This window comes from Eretmochelys imbricata, chromosome 6 (genome assembly GCF_965152235.1).
Source record: "Eretmochelys imbricata isolate rEreImb1 chromosome 6, rEreImb1.hap1, whole genome shotgun sequence".
In the NCBI taxonomy this organism is placed as follows: Eukaryota; Metazoa; Chordata; order Testudines; family Cheloniidae; genus Eretmochelys; species Eretmochelys imbricata.
In genome coordinates this window covers 119,208,534-119,231,254 of record NC_135577.1, presented here as the reverse complement: position 1 = coordinate 119,231,254, position 22,721 = coordinate 119,208,534, and the positions used below count along the sequence as shown (strand labels likewise).

Genomic DNA, 22,721 nt, shown 5'->3' with positions numbered 1-22,721 from the left:
CTTCGCTTAACTCAATTATTTTAAATGTGTAAGAAGGATAAAAAAGCAGAATCCGTACTACAGAGTCACATCTTGGAAAATACAAAGCAAAGCTATTTTTGAGTTAAAGGAATACATTTGCAGCTGGATATATATTGATTCCAGCACCAGCACCATTCTGATGTCTTTAAAACAAGCCAAAAGATTTTTTCTAAAAGTGTGTACAAGAATATAAACTAGTCCCCAGGGTAAAAATCTTATTAAGCCCAAGTTTCAGGTGGAGGTGAATGTTTGCAGCAAATCTGCAATAAACCTGAAGAACAGGATTTACAAGGGATGTGCTGATAGGTCATAAAATAAAGCAGCACTAATGGGTGCTAACCCAATAAGTAAAGAAACGAAAGCTTGAAGTGCTGTTTTCATTCGGCTACAGCTGAGTTACTGTTTCTGTCGCTGAGAATGCTGCCCTCTACAAGCTGTATAGTAATGTTTATTTGATACACTCATTGCCATACGTTAATGTAACACAATGGGCATGCTAAACTCTAGATCTAGGAGCTGAAACATTAGGGATTTCACTCTCAGTTAAAGTCCCTCCCCTCCCACTCTCTGGGGTTGACAGGTGAGCAAAAAAACCTGCTTCTTGTTGCCTGAAGCGTTGATAGTGAAGTTTCCCGTCTCTTGAAAAGACAGACACTTAGCACATCCAGAGAGGTATCTGTATTATGCTTTAGTTGCATGAGTTCTTTCCCAGAGCGAATGTTAGTGCTGCTTCTCCCAGGGACTGGGTGCTTCAGTGAGCGAAGCATGCTGCAGCCAGCTGGCTTCAAATCCTGTCTGACTTCACCGGGTGAAATTATATGGGTGTTCTCATGCTAGAACCCACTGGTCATTGGTGCACCTTAGTTGTGGGGGAACCTCCAAATGTCAAGACTCTGAGGTTGTCCAGAACCTACCTTGAGTATCCCAGTGGAGATTTCAGTCATTTCCTTTTGGCCACTGTTGGGTTCAGTTGAAGTAAATGTAGTTCCAGGAACTAGTAGACCAAGAATAGAGCCATTGTACCTAGTTCCTAACTGGAACCCATTTTAAAATTCCATCTGGAATTTCCACCTGGGAGCTGCCCCTGCCCTAAAACAAACTTTCTGCAGCAAGGGCATGTTTGTGTAAGGGCAGAACTTCCCCCAAAATTTCCTGAAACTTTCCCCCACAACCAGTTCTAATATCAAGAAGCCCCCATAGTACCCTGAGCGGCAGCCAGAGCCCCTGGCTTCATGATGACATATTTCTACAGTGCAGCTATGCTTTGTCAGTACAGACACCTGCAAGGTAAAATAAACTAAAATCCCCATGTATAACACCAGGAACCCTGTGCTGATTGTTTTGTTTGTTTTCATATACAGTCCAGCTAAAAAAGAAAAACAACCCCCCCCCCCAAAACTCTGTATTGTTTTTAATGTATCTGAACCTTCTGCAGGATTCAGATTTGTGCCATCAAAATCACAAGCCATCCCGCAGAAAGTAGGGTTCAGCTCTCAGTAAAGTACATGGGACCTGTAGTCTGCTTTGTGCCACATGGACTATTCACATTTCTTGTATTTAAGTGGGCTTTTTTCCTTCCCAGCCACAATCAGCAGACTATTTCATGACAGAATAAATTGCTCTCCTTTTCTCTCTACGGAGAAGATTTTTGTTGGCAAGATTTACTTTGTCTCTAGTGTGATGTTGGCAGCCAAATTGCCATAGTTAGCTGGTGATAGGGCTGAACTTTTCCTGCAATAACCTGATAGCTGTACAGCTGTGCAGGCTCACAATTTACTCCTCAATTGTCAGTTTCCTGACAGCTTTTTTCAGTGGAACAGTTTGAGGAATGGAGAGCCCTGCTTTTGAGCTACAGAAGTGTTTTCACACCTGAAGTGTAATTTCACACCTTGTGTTTCTCAGCAGATAAGTGCGTAACATAGCACATCAAACAGGAATAGAAAAGGATAGACTTGCTGTAGGAAGGAGACAGTGGGTTGTAATTTATTTCCTATCTTCTGTGTCCTCTGAGGTGATATTAAATTGCAGAACCTTGGTCTTTGATGTTTAAAAAGGTTAGAGCTGGGTTGACCTGGCAAAGTGACCTGCAAACAGGAATAGTCTGTAAACTTGCACTGAGCAGGATTTGTGGGATGAGATGAGATTGGGGATTTTGACTGTAGAAAGCACTTGATGTTAGTGGCGGTATTATCCTAGAATCATGGAAATGTAGGACTGGAAGTCAAGTCCAGCCCCCTGCACAGCAGTAATGTAGTTAATACAGATGTCTGTACACTAAAGAATTTGAACAATGAATGAAGTTGACCTTGATTCTGCTGCACTCAGGAGGAAAAGCAAAAAGAGGGTTTTATTGCAGGCTTGGGACAAACTCTGAAATCCTTACTTAAGGCCAGATCATGCTACTGCATGCAGATGTCTCCACTCCCACAAGAAAGAGGAGAGTGGTCAGCAGCCTCCATGGAACCTGCCTCCCACTTTCAGGAACTTATGAAGGGCTGTCTATGGGGTCATGATCTGTCCAAGATAGTAGGTAGTGGTTGCCTCCTTTTAATGGGGAGTCATGAGAGGCAAGTGTAGGCAGGGGAGGCCCTGGTGTAGAAATTCCAATGGAGCCATGCTGCCAGGAAATGGAGAGGGGGTGCTGGGACCTCAGCTGGAGCAAAGATTCCATGGAGATGGTCATGGCCTCCCAGTGAGACCTGTAGAGTTTAGGACCAGACTTGAAGTTTATTACATGAGGCCAAGGAGCAGACCCTGCCTGCCCACCCAGACTGAATGATAAGGAAATCCTCAGAGTTTTCCTCCCTTCTTATGCCCCTCCCATGGGTTTTATGATGGAAAGAGGTGATCTGACCTTCCGCTCTTACTCAGTGCTTACTCGGACAAAGGTCCCATTTGCTTCATTTGCCCCCTTGATATTCCTTCACTAGTAGCAACAAAACTAAACAGTGTCTCTTCTCTCTTTTGTCCCAGACACCTACGGAAAGCTCTGCCTTCTCAACTCCATGGGCCAGGAGATGTCTCGTTGCAAGACATCCATCCGTCGAGGCCAACCAAACCCCATCTACAAGGAGACGTTCGTCTTCCAAGTTGCCCTGTTCCAGCTTTCTGATGTCACGCTGATGATCTCCATATACAACCGGCGCAGCATGAAGCGCAAGGAGATGATTGGCTGGATTTCTATGGGTCAGAACAGCAGCGGAGAAGAAGAGCAAAATCACTGGCAAGAAATGAAAGAAACGAAAGGGCAGCAGGTCTGCAGGTGGCATACCTTACTGGAATCCTAATGGTCCCTGAGCTCCTGGGACTGCCCACTGGATCCTCCCATAATCACCCCGCTGAAAGCAGCCATCCCATAGCAAACATTATGAACCATCCGGGTCTATTTTAGCTGAATTTTTAAAACTCAGCACACTCAGTGAATGTAGGTGCTGGGGCCCAGTGAGAAAATTTACCTGTTGCCTTTGAGGGTTTTCATACATTTTCTCACCCAAACGATAACCAGAAGGGAAGTGGTTATGAAAAACACAAAGCTACTTTTACCCTCTTGCTGTCAATGCCTCATTGATCTAAATTATTTTTGTTGCTATTTTCTTCTGGTGTAATGTCTTTCTCCCACCTCCATTCCTATTATTGATGTATGCAAATGTTCTTGATACACAGATGACGTCATTAGTCTAGCACTGCATGCCACTCGTTCTTCCTTTTACTACAGTGTTTCTAAATCCAAGAGAGAAACATTTGATACCACTTAAGACTGATTAATATATTTTCAGGTAGCATGGGAAAGCACTAAAGATTTCTCTGTAAACTTTTAAGTGCCTAGAGATTGCCATTACTTTCTTGTATTATTTACTAGTATTTGAAGTAAGCATGTTTTATTTCTTGTGCAACCTATATCACCAGATGTTTGTATGAGGTGATGGGTGTCAATTTAACATAGTAGTTATGTAATGCATGTTTAGATGCTTCCCTGTTTTCTTAGCTTGTGGCTTCTATTGTTGTGAAAACAAAACAACAAAAAGAGAGAGAGACCAAAACAAGCTGCACATCTGCCTTGGTGCCTAAACCACGATTATTCTAGATCATTGTTCACTCTTCTTATTTTTTTCTTAATGTGAGGTTCACTTGAAAGAATGATTCTGTGCATAGTGGGGTTTCATATTTATTATCTTTCAATGACTGAGTCAAATCTGCTCCAAGTAAAAAGTGCTTTTCAAGATTCCCGTAAAATATTCCAGAGATCTGAAAGTCAAGGTGAATTTTTTCCTTCTCTGACATCACTAGGAGGGTTCTGCAGGCCCCATGGTGCTATCACTTCCCCTTGTGCGAACCCATCTCAAGCAGTGTTTGCACAAGAAGGAATAGAATCCCACTTGGTCTCTCAGAGGTGTTGGCCCTGGAGGGCTAACAGAAGAGAAAAGTATGACAGTTCACGCCTGTATCTGCATACCCACAAAGGGCAGATCTGCTTACTAAGGTGAGGTGATTTTTAGGTAGTCACGCTTCAGAGCGCAGCGGCACTTTCAGTTTTAATAGTCATCTTTTTCCTGCCTCCAAAGTGAGTTAAACCCAGTGGAGGCAGTAGACAGAGGAAGAAGGCTAATTTTCTTTCTTGATTATCAAGAGATCCAGTGCTAGCTGTTGCCGAGTAACAGGAGCCATGACCCTAGTGCACAGAGCCATACGGTTGTACCGGTCCTACCAGATGAAGATAGGTGCCAGATCCCTAAACAATTTCAAATAACACCTATTGCCAAGTCTCTAACTTAAACCCTTCAGTTGGTGTCTCTCCATTCCTACTGACTATAGTGAAGCACAAAAATACTCAGCTGCAAAAGGCTTTCAAATTTGATTCACAGTTTCTCTTTTTCTTTGTTTCCCCCACTTACAGAGAATTAGGGCCAAATTCTGCTCTGTGGCACCCTATGAGTCTCACTGACTTCACTAAAAGAACAGGAGGACTTGTGGCACCTTAGAGACTGACCAATTTATTTGAGCATGAGCTTTCGTGAGCTACAGCTCACTTCATCGGATGAATCTGATGCATTCAGTGAAGTGAGCTGTAGCTCACGAAAGCTCATGCTCAAATAAATTGGTTAGTCTCTAAGGTGCCAAAAGTCCTCCTTTTCTTTTTGCGAATACAGACTAACAGGGCTGCTACTCTGAAACTGACTTCACTGGGGCTATGCAGGACCTAACATAAGCCTCAGCCTTGGGCTGCATCTGAGCTATGGTCATTGCATCTCAGGTAATGGTGGGAGGACAGGTGGCTGGGGTCAGCTCTGACTTACACCTGGGCCACCTCTGTCCCCACAGGGCCAGTCCAGCAGATGGGAATTGCTGGCATGAGGGCCACGCAGTCTTTCCTCTGGCTGTGCTTCTGTTCTGCTATATTAGCTCTTTTGCACCTGGAGATTCTCCCTCGTAGGAGGAATACCCTCCACTTCCTAGGGAAGCTGCCATTACAGCTGCTGTGCACCCCTGGAGCTGCACGAAGCAGCCAGAGCTGGATCTGGCCCATGTAATCTAGCAAACGAATTCCTTCTTGGCTGCAGTGCTAATGCTACTGAATCACTGACTGAAAGGAAAAAGGAGCTCAGTTAAGTAGTAAATCCTGCATTCTGGGGTTTATTACGCGTTTCTAATATATTCCCCTTCAGGACAAAAGCACAGTAAACTGCCTTGCTTAATGGCAGTAGTCACTGTGTTTAGTTATGGTTTGTAATTTTTGCATCATTTTTATCTGACCTGCACAAAATGTACATACGAGTGTCTTTTTAAATAACTGTTCTATGTGAGATGTGTGTATAAGACTGAACTTACAGCGTTTTGCTTATTAACGTACTGCACATGCAAAATGTGATATGCGATTATATCATTCTAAAGGGGAATTCCATATTGATACAAAGTTTCAGCCACTAGTGAAGATATACATGATTATAAATCTGTGGTGTTTTTCGACTCCATCCTCACTCAGCCTTGGAAAAGATGATTTTTCAGAGGAATGAAGATAACTGGTTTGGGACTTCCGCAATATTTCACACCAAGATCCCTTTTGAAGTTACATTATAAAGGGGAATTGACTTTAAAATATATGTACTCTAGAGAAAATAGTTGGCCACAGTACAGCAAAATACATAATTTAATCAAAACTGTATTAATTTTTCATACGTGGCTAAGGTATTTGGGGTTAGGCATAGGTTTTTTGTAACAGTTGTTAAAGCGGTGATTTTTCGTGGTACCTTCCAAGGAAAATTGCTCAGTGGGTAAATGGGTGCTCAGAATTATTTAAACCCCGTTAATCAATAGAATGGTTCAGTCCAGAGCAACACATCATTGTGGTTCATCTAGTTTCTGCTGAAATGTGGAGAAGTGTAGTAGCAGTGGAGCAGACTTCCCTTTCAGTGCTTCCTCTGGCAGGGTTATGTTCGTTTTTGTTGCACTGCTATTAATGACTTGCTTCTCTAATTTTCCTGTTGAGAGTAAGCTGATTCTTCAGCAGCATCATATTCCCACCTGAGCCAATGTCCCCTGTCCTACGTGGCGCTTTGCAGAGATGTCTTGGACTCGGTTATTACTCATATTGATGAAGTTGGACTTGTGCTCCCATTCTGTATTGTGCAAAGCGGACTGCAGTGTGTCATTTCTCTAACCTCTTTCCCCCCACAGAAGTGGCTGAGGAGGTTGGTAGATGAGTCTTTGGAAACGCTTTCATTTCTCGACACCACCTTCTGATGCATTTTATTCTGATTTCTGCTCAGCACTTAGCTCAGAAACGGCAATGAGTGGTAGGCCTGTGTTTCTGTGCGCGCCATCCCTGGGGGGTATGAACGAGCCTGAGATGCAGAGAGAAAACCAATCCTTGATCCCACAGGACCCCAGGGCAGGGCTTGGCTGGGGCTACGGAACACTCAGTGAGGTGCGGCAAACGGTGGGCCAAGGTTGAATTGCTGTAGTGTCAGTTCACAGTGACTTCCCCTTATGCTCATGGTTTTGGATAATCTACCCCCCTTTAGCACTGTTGACCAGACTCTTTGTATCCTACTTGGTTTTTCTTTCCTTTTTAAAAATGCATTGTATTCTTCAAAGGGGAGGAACTAATTGCACCGACTCAAGCCAAGCATGCTGCGGGTAGGTTCTCTGAAAACATCACTTGATCTCTACCAGTCCACCTCTCCCAGTTGTGACCTGTTCCTTTCTGGGGTCTCTCCTCAGCAGAAACTGACAGTCATGGTAGAACCTCTGCTGTTGTTTTTTTTTTTAATGTGCCCCAATGACCAATAGAGTGAGCCACCAAATTTATTTTCTCTCATAGTAATGCTGAATTTCAACTGAGATCCCTAGAGATGAGTCTGAGGACTTGTCTTCATATGAAAGCTAATCTGGAATAAGGTAGTGTGTAAATATAAAGAAAATTAACTACTCTGATAAACTCCATGTGTGGATACTCTTATTCCAGAATAAGAGTGCCTTATTCTGAACTATACTGTAATCCAGTGGGTTAAAATAATCTGGATTGTACTAAAAATAATCCAGAATAAAGCACTCTTATTCTAGAATAAACTTCATGTGTGGATGTTCTTATCGGGAATAACTCTACTTATAGAGAAGCCCTAATCTGTTAACGAACTGGGCCCCAGAGCTGCCTATTTGCAAAGGTTTTATACTCTCTTAGATTGTTTTAGATTTTTTTCATTAATGTCTTAATTACTTTCGGCAGTTATTTCTCTAACTTGGCCTATGTTACCCATGAGGTTCTGCCATGCTACAGCTTTGTTCCTATAATGCTCTGAGTTTCCTGTGCTTTCCTTGAGGGCTAATGTTTCAATGGTTACAGTCTCTTGGATCTGCAGACAATACTTGGGTGTATTTTTAGCTCTGGCAGATCCTACGAAGCAGCTTGATGCTTTTACATAATTGAGTGATATTCAGTCATGAATGTCTTCAGATGTTTTTGAACTCAAAGAACTAAACACTTCTAGCTGCTATTGATTTTTTGTCTTCAGCAGAATCTCAGGTGACATCTTGCGGAGGGAGAGGGTTTCCTTTGGTGGCAGGCCTCTATTCTTCAGATACAGGTGGTGATGACCTCGGAGCCAGCATGTGTGCTGAAGCTTTTATTGTTGTTGCCGTTGTTTATTTGTCAGTCCCACAGTTGTCATCAACTTTAATATGATGACTGGTCAGCAAAAAGATGAAGTGAAGCAATCTGTTACCCTTCCACATGAGTAGCTATCGTGTAGCTGGAGCATGGGATGTGGCCCTCCACATCCTGTTACCCTGACACTACAGTTTCATTGGCTCCCAGGAAAGCAGTGGGTTAATCTGAAGATTAGGGTAGTAATTTACAAGCTTCTCTCTGACCCAGGCCTGGTCTGCACACAGATTTTTGTATTGGTATCACTATGTCGGTAGGAGAGGTGGCTTTTATTTTTTTTTTTTTTTTTTAAACAAAGATAGTTATAGCAGTACACGTCTACTGGTGTGGTTGCACATCTACTGATTTAAAGGGCCCTTACAGCAGGACAACTTACTCCCTTTTATAAAGCACATTTGTGCCAATATAATTGTGTCTACCCTCGGGGGAGTTGTACCACTTCAGATATAGTGGCATAGTGTAACTTTCTAATGTGGACAAGGCCTTTGTCATTTTTAGGAGTTGTTGTTTATCTTTATGATTCTGTAAGCCTGTGTTCCAGCTACATATGGCCAGATCCTCAGCCGCCTGACTTAAATCAGCTGAGATCAGCATAACTCTACTGACTTCAATGCCGCTATGCCAATTTCTGAGGCTCTGGCCCATAGACTTCCTTAGTTAATGTATGATACCATACAATGACACTGTATACTGCTCAGCAAAGGAAATAATTTAATAATAATGGTTTCTGTTACATACACCAGACCAATGGGGGATGGACTCCTTCCTGAGCTAACCTTAGAGGGACTCCGTTACACGTTGCCCTCTACTTGGGTCAGCAGTTACATGCCGCAATTCATCCCTTCATGACTACAGCCTTATCGATATAATGTGTTCTTTGATTATTGTTATACCCTACAAAGGGCGAGAGAGCCTCAAGGAAATAATAGGATTTAACACACAAGAGCATCCTATTTTCCCGAGAAATGCACTGAGTACAATACAGCTGTGGGGGGAAACTCAGGCTTCATAGAACAGCTGGGCATTTTTTCCATTCTCTGCTTAACACTGGAGACAAATACTTGCCCATACCTCAGGCAGTCTGCAGGCAAAACAATGCCTCCTATTAGGAGTAAAGCAGCCTGTATTCTAAAAGCAGTGACAGGCTTTAGTCTTAAAGCTTGAGAAGAGGCATATAATAATTTAACTTTTATAATTCAGCTGGTTACATTGATCCTGTTGCAAGTGTAATAAACCATTATGTGAGAAGCTAAAATTAAAATGTTTGGTGGGGCGGGGGGGAGAGGCTATAAATAGATGTGTGACTATTTTGAGTGACTTTGTTGAAGCCTCTCAGTGACACCGTGTCATCTTTACAATACAACCTACAGGCACAGAATCCAAAAAGGATCAGACACTCAGGTGAATAAGGTTGGTATCTGCAGTTATGCTTTGGGCCACAAGCTGATCTCCAGCTGGCATCACAAAGTCCTGCTTCTCCCTCTCTAGTGGTATAGTGTTGCACAATTGGCCAGGCTTTTTCACCTTTCTGTGAAGTAGCTAGATATAGGGCAGTACTGGAGACAGTACTCAATGGGCCATTCATCTCTTCTGGTATGACAGTCCCTCCCTTCCTACTGCAAACTCATTCATCGAAGAAACAAGGGCACAGCCAGAGAGCTCTAGAATGCCAGGGCTGGCAGCCCTCCAGATCCCCCTAAATATGGGCTCTCTGCTAAAACTACAATCTAGCCCATAGTGATGAGTAATGCTTGTTACGTCAAATTTGGCCCCAAAGTCAGGTTTTATTAAAAAGCTTTCTTGTAGGGCCTGCAGGAACAGGCCCCAGGTTTGCACATCCTGAATGATAAAGCTCCCTGCCTAGCCACATCTTTACATACACATCATGGGAAGCCCAATTTTCAGAATTGGCAGCTTAAGTGAGGGCACCCACTTCCATAACTGGGTGCTCCAATTGGCATGTAAGCAGCTAAAATGAGTATTAGGTGTCTCATTACCAATTTAGCATCCACTGGGGGTGGACACCCTAACTTGCATAGTCATTTAGGAAAAGTGGTCTCCACCCTGGTTGCCTTTATAACTAGCTAGGAAGGAGTGACACAGGGAAGTGTTTACACAAATTAACTGTGATAAAAGCAGGCTACACTGCTGGGTAGGCGGCACGATCTTACAATGGGAAGAATTATATGATTACCATACTGGATCCAGTGAGTAATCTAGTGTCTGAGCTGTGAACAAGAAGAAACAGGTTTAAGATCGGAGTCGGAGCACCAGCAGAGAGCTGGATGCCACAGTTGAACCAACGAAGGCTTGTCAATGTCTATCTTCAGAAAGTTTGGAGACACCAAGGCTTGGGTATTATTTCACAAATGCGTAGTTTTGAGAGCACTGTATAGGAGCCTGCAGGAGATAAGGAGTGAATGTGGAGATACCAGCTAACTTGTGGTACTGAAGCATATTGCCTGGCCAAATTACTGCCATTTGTAGTCAGCACCTACAAAACAAAATGAATACCCAACAAGAATCCCTTGGAACATCACACCCAATGTGGGCCATACTTAAAATAATGTACCCATGTCGACCTATTTTCAGTAATGAGAACAGAGAGAATTCCACAGGCCTAAATGTTCTAGCCCAAGGTTTTACCTGGTCCTATTCAAAGACAGAAAAGCAGCCTTCCTGTCTTGTTCTGTAGCTGTTGAGTCAGAGGTCTGTAAGTGGGATGCGCTGGGGGCTTTGGGGTCAGGTGCAGTCATATAGGTGGCACATACCCAATGATACCAGCTTATGCAATCAGACTTAAGCCAAAGCAGATCTGGTGATGGATGACAAATTTAGACACAACTCCATTGTCATCATTGGAGTTTTACCTTCTAGCACCAAGGATCAATTTATCCCTAGGAACTCTCAGCCATCAGTAGGTTTTCAGCCATCTTACTAGTAATATCCATAGTAGCCAACAGTCTTGAGTAATATATTGGACTGTACTGCCCTTGGGTTCTGATAATAAGACAAGTGTGTTCTCCAGACATCACTGTTGAGTTGCTCCCTATTTTGACTTAATGTTTTAATTGTTGGAAGGTGTACATGGCCAAAACCAAAGGACAACAATAGATGGAAGGAAACTCTCATGTCCTCAGAAGAGCTTGTGAAGTACATAGCACCCAGGTTAGAGTGAATATGGTATACTCATTTTCACCAATACAAACACATTCTTCTTGCAGATTCAGCTTCCATCTGATTCCACATAAAGCTGGATTCCTCGGTGAACCCCAGCTAACTCCAAAAAGAATGAGCCTTGAATTCAAACAAAGATACCTCTGTTTTCCCCCCAGTCAGTTCTGAGACTTCTCGTGTTATAAAATTCCAGCACTCATAAATTAGTAGGGACAAAAAAAATCTCATGCATACAGGTCCTCCTTGCCCAACTCCAATCTCACGTTTCACTAGCCCTACCATAAGTTGGTCCAGGCCTATTGCTATGTCCAGACATCTGCACCTCACCCATCTTCACTTGCTTATAACTGCAGAAATCTGCTCCAAGTCAGGATGTTCAATATTTTCATGTGCAATGTTCAGTATTTTACGTGCATGGTGCTCAGGATAAAACCTGTTCTCCAATCTTTTGCTGTCATGTGGCTCTGAAGCTTTCCAAACGGACATGCACCACATACTTCCCATGACCCTGTGCGGTCAGAGGGCTTTAGATTTACTGGGCCAAAGTCTCTACTGGTGTAACTGCATTGACAGCAGCAGAGAATTTAGCCTGCTCTCCATCATTAAACGTAAAAGAAATAATTATTTGATTTAGCATTTTAAATATTTTATTGAATTTATATCTTATGTAAACTTTTTACAGTAGAGTATCCAACAGCATTTGCATGAAGCACACTGAAATAATTATCTGACTAGTTGACTTGAATATACTGTACAGAAGCTATCTCTAGTGTGTACTGGACTCTTTCTATATTGGATCAGTATAACGTTCCTGGCAAGTCAAGGTTTTATTGTCTCACCGTTGCATTTACAGCTGGACACTGGAGATGCACTGGCTTTATATATACTACAGTCTTTCTCCTGTACAATATTTAGCTCAGTCTATGTCCTTTAGAAACACATCCTACAAAGGTCCATCTCCACCTGGCTTGTGGGTGGACATGAATAGATAGCGCTCGGTATTTTCATAGAACAGCATTTTAGGCCTAATTGATGGTGTTTAGCATCACATAGTCTCTAGAAGAGAAATCTGGATTGTTTTAACCAATTTCCCCCCCTTCATTGCTATTGTATAAGTAACACAAGTCACAAGCAGGTAGCAATGTGAGCAACATTCTAAATAATTTGCAGACCAACATTTGGGTGAGTATGCACTAAAAGTAACACGGAGATTGGTATGTCTTACAGCACTTGAGATGCATAAGCACATGCTGTATCTATGAATTGGTTACTTAAGGCAGTGGTGACAGAAGCACATTCATAACATGTCAGATTTCTAACTTCTCTGTGAATAAAGCAAGCCTTCTAGAGCATGAATTCTTTGGTGATCTCCACCACCAAAGGTGATACAGTAACAGGAGGAGAATCATTATTGTGTGTGCGAAAGAAGTATCAAACTCCGACTCCTTTTTCACTTCTGTAACATTCAAAGATCAAACAGGAAATTGTACCATCTGCCTAGTTAATACATAACTAGTATTGACTGGAATGTCAGGACCATAATTTTACCTGTTTGACGTGGGCTTTGAAAGAGAGATCTAAAGTGCAAAACTGGTGAAAAATGTGACTAAAGAATGAGTGATACGGGTTTACACTTTGCTTTTCACCTATGTGAAGATAAAACTTTGTTTAATCAATTTATGTACTAGCATGCATGATCATGTAGTATATTGCCTCTTGCTAATTATACGCTACATTAGGAATATTAATATCTAGATGAGCTGTCACTGGAAAAAGCATTAAGCCCAACTTCTGCAAAATGTCTAATTGAAACTATATGTGCCCATATGACCATTCAAAGCTCAGAAATAATCTTATTTTGTTATGCTGAACATGGTTGCTATTGGATTTTATCAATAAAGTCTAAGCAGATGGTTCATATAGACATGCAAAAACAGTGTGTCTTAATTTTTTTGCATGTTGTAACAGACTTAATCCAAAGGATCTATATGCAACTTGAAGTGATGGATTTTTAAAGTACGCTTCTGTTTTGTTCAGAACAAAGGTACAGTACTTACAGCGCCTGGGACAGACTGATGAGCATAGGAAATATCGAGCCTCATTATCTTCCTGTCACACTCAGAGGAGCACTTCGGGCATGTGGATAGAGAGGGCTGGGGGAAAATTTCATGATTTTTTTTTTTACTTCCTTTCTCTCCACCCCCTAAATTTCAAAATTTGAAACGTGCAACCAGCACTATATGTGGAAAGGCGGGGAATACTGGATCAGCCATCTTGTCCCCTCCCACCGCCCCCGGATCCCTTCAGAACCGCTCAGCAGATACAGCCCTGGCATCAAGGGGGAGGGGGGCTGGGGCAGGAGTTGCTCTTCACAGCATCCTTCTCTTGTGTAAGCAGTATTTCCGTACACCGTATTAGCTTTGCTCGGTGAACCCCTTCTCCCTTCAGGACGGATCTGGGGTCTGGCATTGGTGGAAGTCTCAATAGAGCACCCCTCCTCTTTTATTCCCCCTGCATTGTTGCAACCCTACTAGCTGCAGGAGAAGATCTGACTCATCATTAACCTCCAAAACAATATTAACAAATGTATACGTACTCGCACGCACATGCTGTCCAAGTGCGTTGGCATACATACAAATTTGTTAATCTATCAACTATTAGAACAGTACGTTTTATATTAAGAAATACCCATATAGACACTAGTACAGGATATACGTGTGTTATAGTTAGGTCATGCAAAAGGCATTACCAATACATAAATTAAAGGAAGCAAACACAAAAGCTAAGAAATACAAAATTGCAGTGACTATTGGTAATTCATTCTGTTGGGCTCAGAATAGCACCATAATACATCGGAGAAATCTGCAGTTTCTACACACAATAGGCCAAGATGTTTTGGATCTAGCTTGTATTTGCTGGACTATTTTCAAGATCAGACCTGGAAATAGAGTTTCTTTTTCAAAAGCTCTTGGAAGTCTCAATCTTTGGAAGCCGCAGCCATGGAGATTAATATGAGCACAAGATGACTATAACAGCAGTCCTGGCTTTCAGCACTTTCAGTCTAAAAGACAGACTCCCCCACAAACCCACCTCTAGGGCCTTCTACACACTTCACAAGATACACAAACAAGGGAAGAAAGGCAGACCCATCGTATCTGGTCATGGAGCTCTTACTGAAAGAATATAAGGAACCATCATAAGGACATAAGAAAGGCCATATGGGGTCAGACTATCTAGCCCCGTATCCTGTCTTCCAACAGTGGCTGGTGCCGGATGCTTCAGAGAGAATGAACAGAAAAGGGTAATGATCAGACATGCCAAACCCTCGAAAAAAATGCAGAAATTGGGCTTGTTTTTGGCTTAATTGGCTTGTGAGTTGCTTGTTGGCTAGTTTTTGGCTTGTAGCTTGTTTGGCTTGTGGTTTGTTGTTTGTTGTAGCTTGTTGCTTCTTTTTTTTTTATCAGCTCCTGGCAAGCAGTGGGGCAAGGAGGGGAGAGAGTCAGGGATGCACAGCAGGCCCACCACAGTCCCCAACTGCACACTGGGGGGGATCTAGTCACATAGAGTGTTGGGGTTCTTTGGGATTGGCTTGTTTTGGCCTTGTTTTGAAATGGGATTAGCTTGATTTTTGGCTTATAGTGAAAGTCGGGTGCTTATTTACCGCATGAAATTTGGCAACGGTGGTAACGACCCACCCCCTGTCATCCATTCACAGCGTCTGGCAGTCAGAGGCAAAGGGACACCCAGAGCATGGGGTGACATCCCTGACCATCTTGGCTAATAGTCGTGGATGGACCTAGCCTCCATGAACTTTTCTAATTCTTTTTTGAACCCACTTATCCTCTTGGCCTTCACAACATCCCCCATTCAATGAGTGCCACGGGTTGACTGCTGTGTATGAAGAAGTACTTCCGTACAGTTGTTTTAAAGCTGCTGCCTATTCATTTCATAGAGTGACCCCTGGTTCTTTTATTATGTGAAGGGGTAAATAACACTTCCCTAGTCACTTTCCCCTCACCATTTTCTAGATCTCTGTCCTACCCCATTTAGTCATGTCTCTTATAGTCTGAAGAGGTCCAGTCTAATTTCTCCTCCAATGGAAGCCATTCCATACCCAGAATCTTTTTTTTCCCCCCTTCTGGGTATTTTTTCCAATTCTAATACATAATTTTTAAGATGAGGTGACCCAAACTGCACGCAGTATTCAAGGTGTGTGCATACTGTGGATTTATATAGTGGCAATGATGATATTATCTGTTTTATTATCTTTCCCTTTCCTAATGGGTCCTAACATTGTTAGCTTTTTTTTTAATTGCCATTGCACATTGAGCAACTGTTTTGAGAACAAACCGTGATGACTCCAAGATCACTTTCTTGAGTGGTAATAGCTAACTTAGACCACATTATTTTGTATCTATAATTGGGATTATGTTTCCCAATGTGCATCACTTTGCATTTATCAATTCTGAATTTCACCTGCCATTTTGTTGCCTAGTTTAGTGAGCCCCCTTTGTAACTCTTTGCAGTCAGGTTTGGACCTAACTATCTAGTGTAATTTTGTATAATCTGCAAACTTTGCCATTTCACCGTTTACCCCCTTTTCCAGCTCATTTATGAGTATGTTGAATAGCATTTGTCCCAATACAGATCCTCAGAGGAACTCGCTATTTACCTCTCTCTCTCCGCTGTGAAAACCATTTATCCCTACTCTTTATTCTCTATCTTTTAACCAGTTACTGATCCATGAGAGGAGATTCCCTCTTATCCCATGACAGCTTACTTAGCTTAAAAGCTTTTGGTAAAGGACTTTGTCAAAGACTTTCTGAAAGTCCAAGCACACTATATACAGTATATCACTCTTGTCTACAGGTTTATTGACCCCCTCAATGGATTCTAAGAGATTTGTGAGACCTGATTTTCCTTTACAAAAGCTGTGTTAAATCTTCACCAGCATATCATGTTCATCTATGTGTTTGATAATTCTGTTCTTTACTATAGTTTCAACCAATTTGCCTGTACTGTACTTGGACTTACCTTTCTGGGAGTGCCAGGATTGTCTCTGGAGCCATTTTTAAAAATCAGCATTATATTAGCTATCCTCCAGTCCTCTGATTTAAATAATAGCTTCCCTACTATAGTCAGTAGTTCTACAATTTCATATTTGAGTTCCTCGGTCACATTCTCTGCAGTGAAGACCAGTGCAAAGAATTCATTCAGATTCTTCTCATCAGCCTTGTCTTCTTTGAGTGCTCCTTTAGCACGTCAATCATCCAGTGACCCCACTGATTGTTTGGTAGACATTCTGCAACTGATGTACTTAACGAAAATTTGCTGTTAGTTTTTTTTTCTTTTGCTAGTTGCTCTTAAAATTCTTTTTTGGCTGGCCTAATTATACTTTTACACTTGATTTGCCAGAGTTTATGCTTCTATGTATGTTCCTTAGTAGGAGTCGACTTCCAGTTTTTAAAGGATGTCTTTTTATCTCTAACTGCTGTTTTACTCTGTTGTTTAGCCACGGTGGCTTTTTTTTTTTTTTTTTTTGGTTCTCTTATTTTGTTATTTATTTGGGGTATACGTGTAGTTTAAGCTTCTTTTATGATGCATGGAGTGGAAAATACAGGAGCAGTATTCATGCAGCTGATGAAGTGGGTTCTAGCCCACGAAAGCTTATGCCCAGATACATTTGTTAGTCTCTAAGGTGCCACAAGGACTCCTCATTGTTTTTGCTGATACAGACTAACACGGCTACCACTCTGAAACCTGTCACTCTTGTGACTGTTCCTTTTAATTTCTGTGTAACTATCTTCCTCATTTTTGTGTAGTTCCCCTTTTCAAAGTTAAATGCTACTGTGGTGGGTTTGTTTGTTATTTCTCTCCCCCCCCCCCCCTTTTCCCCTCTGAAGGATCTTAAATGTAATTACATTATGGTTGAGTGGTTCAGCTGTATTCACCTCTTGGACCAGATCCTGTGCTTCACTTAGGACTAAATCAAGAATTGCCTCTCCCCTTGTAGGTTCCAGCACTAGCTCCTCCAAGAAACAGTCATTAATGGTGTCTAGAAATTTTATCTCCGCATCCCATCCTGACATGACATGTTCCCCAGTCAATATGGGGATAGCTGAAATCTCCCATTATTACTGGGCTTTCTAATCTCCCTGAGCCTTTCACCGTCACTGTCACCATCCCAGGCAGCTAGTATAGTCCTACTGCCATACTCATTATTCAAGCATGGAATTTCTATCCATAGACATTCTATGGTACAGTTTGTAAATCAAATGATGGGGGCTAATAGTAGTTACACTAATAAAATTGGGTATTAGGGGGAACAACTGACATACCTGCCTTTGTTGTTCAGAAGCCCCCCAATATCCATGCAAGGATCTTCTCATTATTCAAACTCACTGTGTTGCTGCAATGGGGGGCTGCATTTTCCAAGATTGCTACGTGTGTCTTCACCACCGCTAAAGTACTTGCTTTTGGCACGCAGCACAGTCTTACATTCTTGAAAGTGTATCCCTGACTGTCGCTGTGACTGTGGAAATAAATTTTCGGCTTTGCTTTCTGTTGTCATTTACACTGGTAGAAATCAGGAAGAATACCACTGAATTCAATGGGGAGCTGCTGGAGCTCAGCAAATCCAACTGAGCAATTGGACTCAGCAGAGTATATGCGGTTTCACGGAGACTGCCCTACGGTTTACGTGAAAATCTTGCTCTCCCAAGACCCCCAATGAGAGTTTTGTTATATTTTACTATTTTTACGGGTGTGTGTGTGAATTTTTCAAAGTATTTTAATTTTTTGCTCAAATTTTTCATCAAAATGTAGAATTTCAACAAAAATGGGATAATTTTTTTCATGGAAATTAAAAAAAAAAATGTTCCTAAAATAATCTGCAGTGTGGTTTTGAAAGATTAGTTTTAATACACATAAAAGTAAATAAAAACTGCAGAAATGTTCCAGAAATCACCATCAAAAGTGAAATATATATAACTACAGCATAAAAATAATCCAGCTCCTCTGCTTTAAAAATGTTACAAAGACAGAGGACTGAAGTTTTAAGATGTGGAAGAGGAAACTACATATAATACCTGGAGAACTATAGGGGCTAGTTTTTCAATACAGGCAAGGTAAGCCTCCAAAACAATTCAGACCAATTCTTCTACTAGAGTACGTAGCAGCAGTTCTGCTGAGGTTCCTAGCATGGCACTGATTCACCCAGCTAAGGATGCAGCCTTGCGTATGCACAGGTATACCATGTATGCATCTCTCTGTAAGCAGTCCTACCTGTGTGTTTTTACAAATACTGCAGACGCCTAGGTTTGGTTTGCATGGATGCATTGATGCTTTTGTACATGCAATCAGTGTGCATCCATTTAGAAAATTGGATGCTATATATATTAACTTAATTCTGTGTCCCTAAGCAATAGATCTGGGTAGAAAAGACTGGCTGCAAATTTGGGAATTGTCGCTTTCAAAGTCAGAAGCTGTTATCATAAAATATAAAATAATCATCTGATTTTCTATAATCACAGTCCCTCTAAACAATTAATTGGTAACACGGATGCTACTCTGAAACCTGTATTATCCCAGTTACCCTAGCCTAGTTTTCAGAAGAGTCACCAAACTCGTGCTGTGGGGAAAGAGCTAGGCATCTACCATTGGTCTGTCTAGGTGCAGTACAAACTTTTAGGTCTTATATTTTTCAAATATTAGTGTCAGCAGAGATGTGGGTCCAGATTCTCTATTCTAGTAACTGCTCTTTGTGCTGCTAAGCAGTGCTAGGTGGCCTTAAACTGGCCAGAAATCACCAGCAGAGAATTCTTCTGTAAAGGGGAATCTCCACTGGTATATTGCTTGTGAAGGGACAAAGCTCCCTCCTACATCCCTGACTTCCACCCCTGGAATGTCAGGGATGGGAGCTCTGCCATGCCTGAGCCGTCACTGGTGAAAGTAGCCTCACACCAGCCTCGTAAATTAAAGCAGGAGGTGTCCAGATGCTAAGCCCAGGCAACCCTGAAATAGGTAACTGCAATGAGCTTCCTGTAGCTGTCCCTTTCCTCTGTCTCATCACTGCCCAGATATCAGAAGCCTCCCGTACTTTCTGGTCCAGAATCAGGTCTGCTTCAAATGAGGGGCCAGATCCTCAGCTAGTGTAAAGCCCTTTCCTTCCATGGAGCTATGCTGATTTATGCCAGCTAAGGATCTGGCCCCTCCCACCCCCAAAGTCTTCAGACAATGGGGCAAGAAAAGCAATGCAAATACTAGATGTGTGTTTAACAACACCTTCTTTCATGCTGATCGGGGGATGAAAATGGCTCTTGGGGCCAGACAAAGGAAGAATGGCTGGCCTTTTCAGCTGGAAATTACAGCTCGACAGTGATTCCTGGCTGTATGCTGAACATTATGAAGCTGAAAAGGGGAAGATGTATCTGTGGCAGAAATTGTATCAAATGTAAAAAATAAAAATAAAAAAATAAAAAGTGCAATCAATTTCCAGAACAGCGGCTGTCACTGACTAGCTCTGCACTTCATTCAGTTCTTAAACAGATGTAAAGATGGGGTTTCTGTGCCTTCTCTTTCTGTCTCCCTTATACAGACACTTTATTATTGAATTAATTATCACGTCTTTGTAAAGTGCTCAAGAATTATTGTATTTTGCTAATGGATTCCTCTATTCAGTGGCATGTAGAGTATGCGGGGGGGGGAGGAGGGAATGTCATAGCTGTGTCACATGGTACTTTTTAAAATTATACCGACCTGAACTATGGCATTGCTACCGGCAGCACTATAAAAAGAAAGGTAATTTAAATCAATTAAATCCCAGCTCTTTCATATTGTCATAGAATATTGAGATTCAAAATTAGTGTGAATTCAATAGAGGAACTGGCACTTTTGGAAGTAATTTTAAATAAGTATATGGTCGTGTCTGATTTTATTAAAGCCAAATATGCAAGAAAAATGTGTGTGTTTGTGCACAGAAACAAACGGAGCCAGATCTTTAGCGAGCTTAAATCTGCATAGCCCTATGGACTTGGAAAAAACCTGATTTACAGCAGCTGAAATTTAGCTCATTAACCCTCAATTTATGGAACTCGGGATGTGATTCTCCTCTCATTGTCTTCATTGTAAAGCAGGTGTAACTCTAATGAAGTGAACACTTACACCTGTGTAAGTGAGTGGAGAATCATTCCTTCAATCTGTCTGATGATGGCAGGGAGAGGGCTTCAAAGACATGGGTCCTTTGTGGAGACTATCCTGCTGCCAGCTATGCAGCAATTACAGCCCGGAGCCAAAATCTGGGGGGACCCATAACCGTGGAAAAGGAGGAAAAAAGAGAGTGATGATCTCAAGCAACTAGATTGCAGACCATATAGGGCATTATAGATCCCCGGTTTCTAGAATTGCTAAAGGGACTGTACAGGCAGGCAGTGTGTAGGGTGCAGCTGGAGTTATACACCCACTGTGGCTCGCTGCATTGAAAAGACAGGCTTCTGTGCTCTGGACTGGCTGAAAAGTCTGAGTTATTTTCAGTGATCGCATCAAGTAGAGAACAATTTTGGATCAAGGCTAAATTATTGCACAGGCCTGGATCGTGGTGGCATGGTCTGCACCACTGAAGAATAGTGACCTTAGGGCAATTGTGTGTCTGCGGATAGGTGGACACAGATATAACTGGCCCACACAAAGGAAAAAATCACTGTCTATTCAAGTGATCTACTACAGGGAAGCAAGGAAGAGAGAGACTGACTAGGTCAGCATAGTTCCATTAACTTCAATGGTGCTTTGCTGATTAACACCAGGTGAGGCTCTGGCACTTGAGTATTTATCCTTGTACTGCCCCTTTGAAACCATTTGGAAGATATGCAGTTACTTTAGCAATGTTGAGAGCCACAGAAGTAGCTAGACAGATACTCTCATTGCTTCCTCGTGCCCCCGCCTGTCTGCATCTACCAGTTGTCTTATACTGGGATGATAAACTCCTGGGGCAGGGATTGTCTTTTTGTTCTGGGTTTGTACAGCACCTAGTACAATGGGGCTCTGACTGATGGTTGGGGCTAGTAGATGCTACAAATAATAACACTACTCATGAGAGCCTAGTTGATGGCTATTAACTCTTCTCTAGATTTTACAGTCATTTTTCACTGGCAGGTGGTGTGGGTAGGAATGAAATTAGTGCTCCCATGGCACTGTGAGGATGCACACTGCTATAGGGGTGCTAAACAAGATTTTACCTTTTGTTATTTCTTTACCAGGTCTTGGCCATTGCCTTCTCTTTAATCATCAATGAACTAAAAGAGGGGATGTCTTGTCCATTGCTACTCCAGCAGGGGTTGCTGTGGTGCTGACTTTGTTCACCGGGTTTGTCAGTGAGTGCTAACTTCTCACACCTCTGTACTAGGCAACTGGTATGGTGGAGAGGAGGCCACTTGAGGTTCCATTTTGCAGTATGGCATGGGGCTCTGGATAATTGCAGTGTATTGAGATCTGGGTTTCTGCAATGCTCTTCACCTCTGCCTCCTTTTAGGGCATGTGGGGGGGCAAGTCCTGGCTTTCCATGACCATCTACCTTAAAGGGACTTGGGCCCTGCTGCTTCTACGCGGGCTGGTCTGAGTGAATAGCGTGTGTGTGTGCTAAGATATGAGGTCTGATGGTACAAAACCGGGGTGCTCTAGGACTTGACCTTGCCCAGCTGCAATGTGTGAAACAGCATATACTGTACAATGTGTTCTGGGTGCTGGCAGGCAGCTGGTGCAAGGGGTGTTAGAAGTTGTGGAAAGGGCAGGGAGAAGACAGATGATTTGAGAGGCCAGGAGGAGAGGGGTGTGTGGGAGGGAAAGACATGTCATTACCCCCTTGATACCTGCTCTCTGAGGCCAATCTCTGCTGCAATCCTTAATGCAAACATTCCCAAATTCAACACTGCCGCTCCTACAGACTCTCCCATACACCAAAGACACTTAACACTGCCTAGGTAAAGCACTTTCCATGTCCCATCACCCCACTATGAAGCCCCCAGCTCCTCGTGTGCAGCTGCCATCCTGTTCTTTCCACCAGCAATGGGCAGGATCTTAAAGTGCTCATTCCACTCATTCCATGTTCCAAACCCCTATCCTACTGTGACCATCCTCTCCTTCCCTAAGGCTTATCTCAGCACCCTCCCTCTGAGCTCTAAGGCTTCCCCTTTCCTTGCATGATGCGCAGGGTGCTCACTCCCCAGCCAAACCACCAGGCTCAATGCACTCCTCACCTGACCCCTTCCTAGCTCACCCCTAAACCTCAGTGTATGGTCTGCAGGCTCAGCGCATTCCCAAGTTCAGTGACCCCTTACCCATCTGATATCCAGGCCTAAGTACAGCCTCC

The 22,721-nt window shown here is 42.5% G+C and overlaps 1 protein-coding gene across 1 annotated transcript in view; it reads left to right on the top strand.

Moving 5' to 3' along the window:
- SYT16 (synaptotagmin 16) overlaps positions 1–3,308 on the top strand; it is a 49,481-nt gene extending 46,173 nt beyond the window's left edge. Inside the window, exon 6 of the mRNA XM_077820579.1 lies at positions 2,995–3,308. Coding sequence (XP_077676705.1) covers positions 2,995–3,308 — 314 coding nt within the window. The remainder of the gene's footprint in view (positions 1–2,994) is intronic.
- Positions 3,309–22,721: the final 19,413 nt, after the last annotated feature.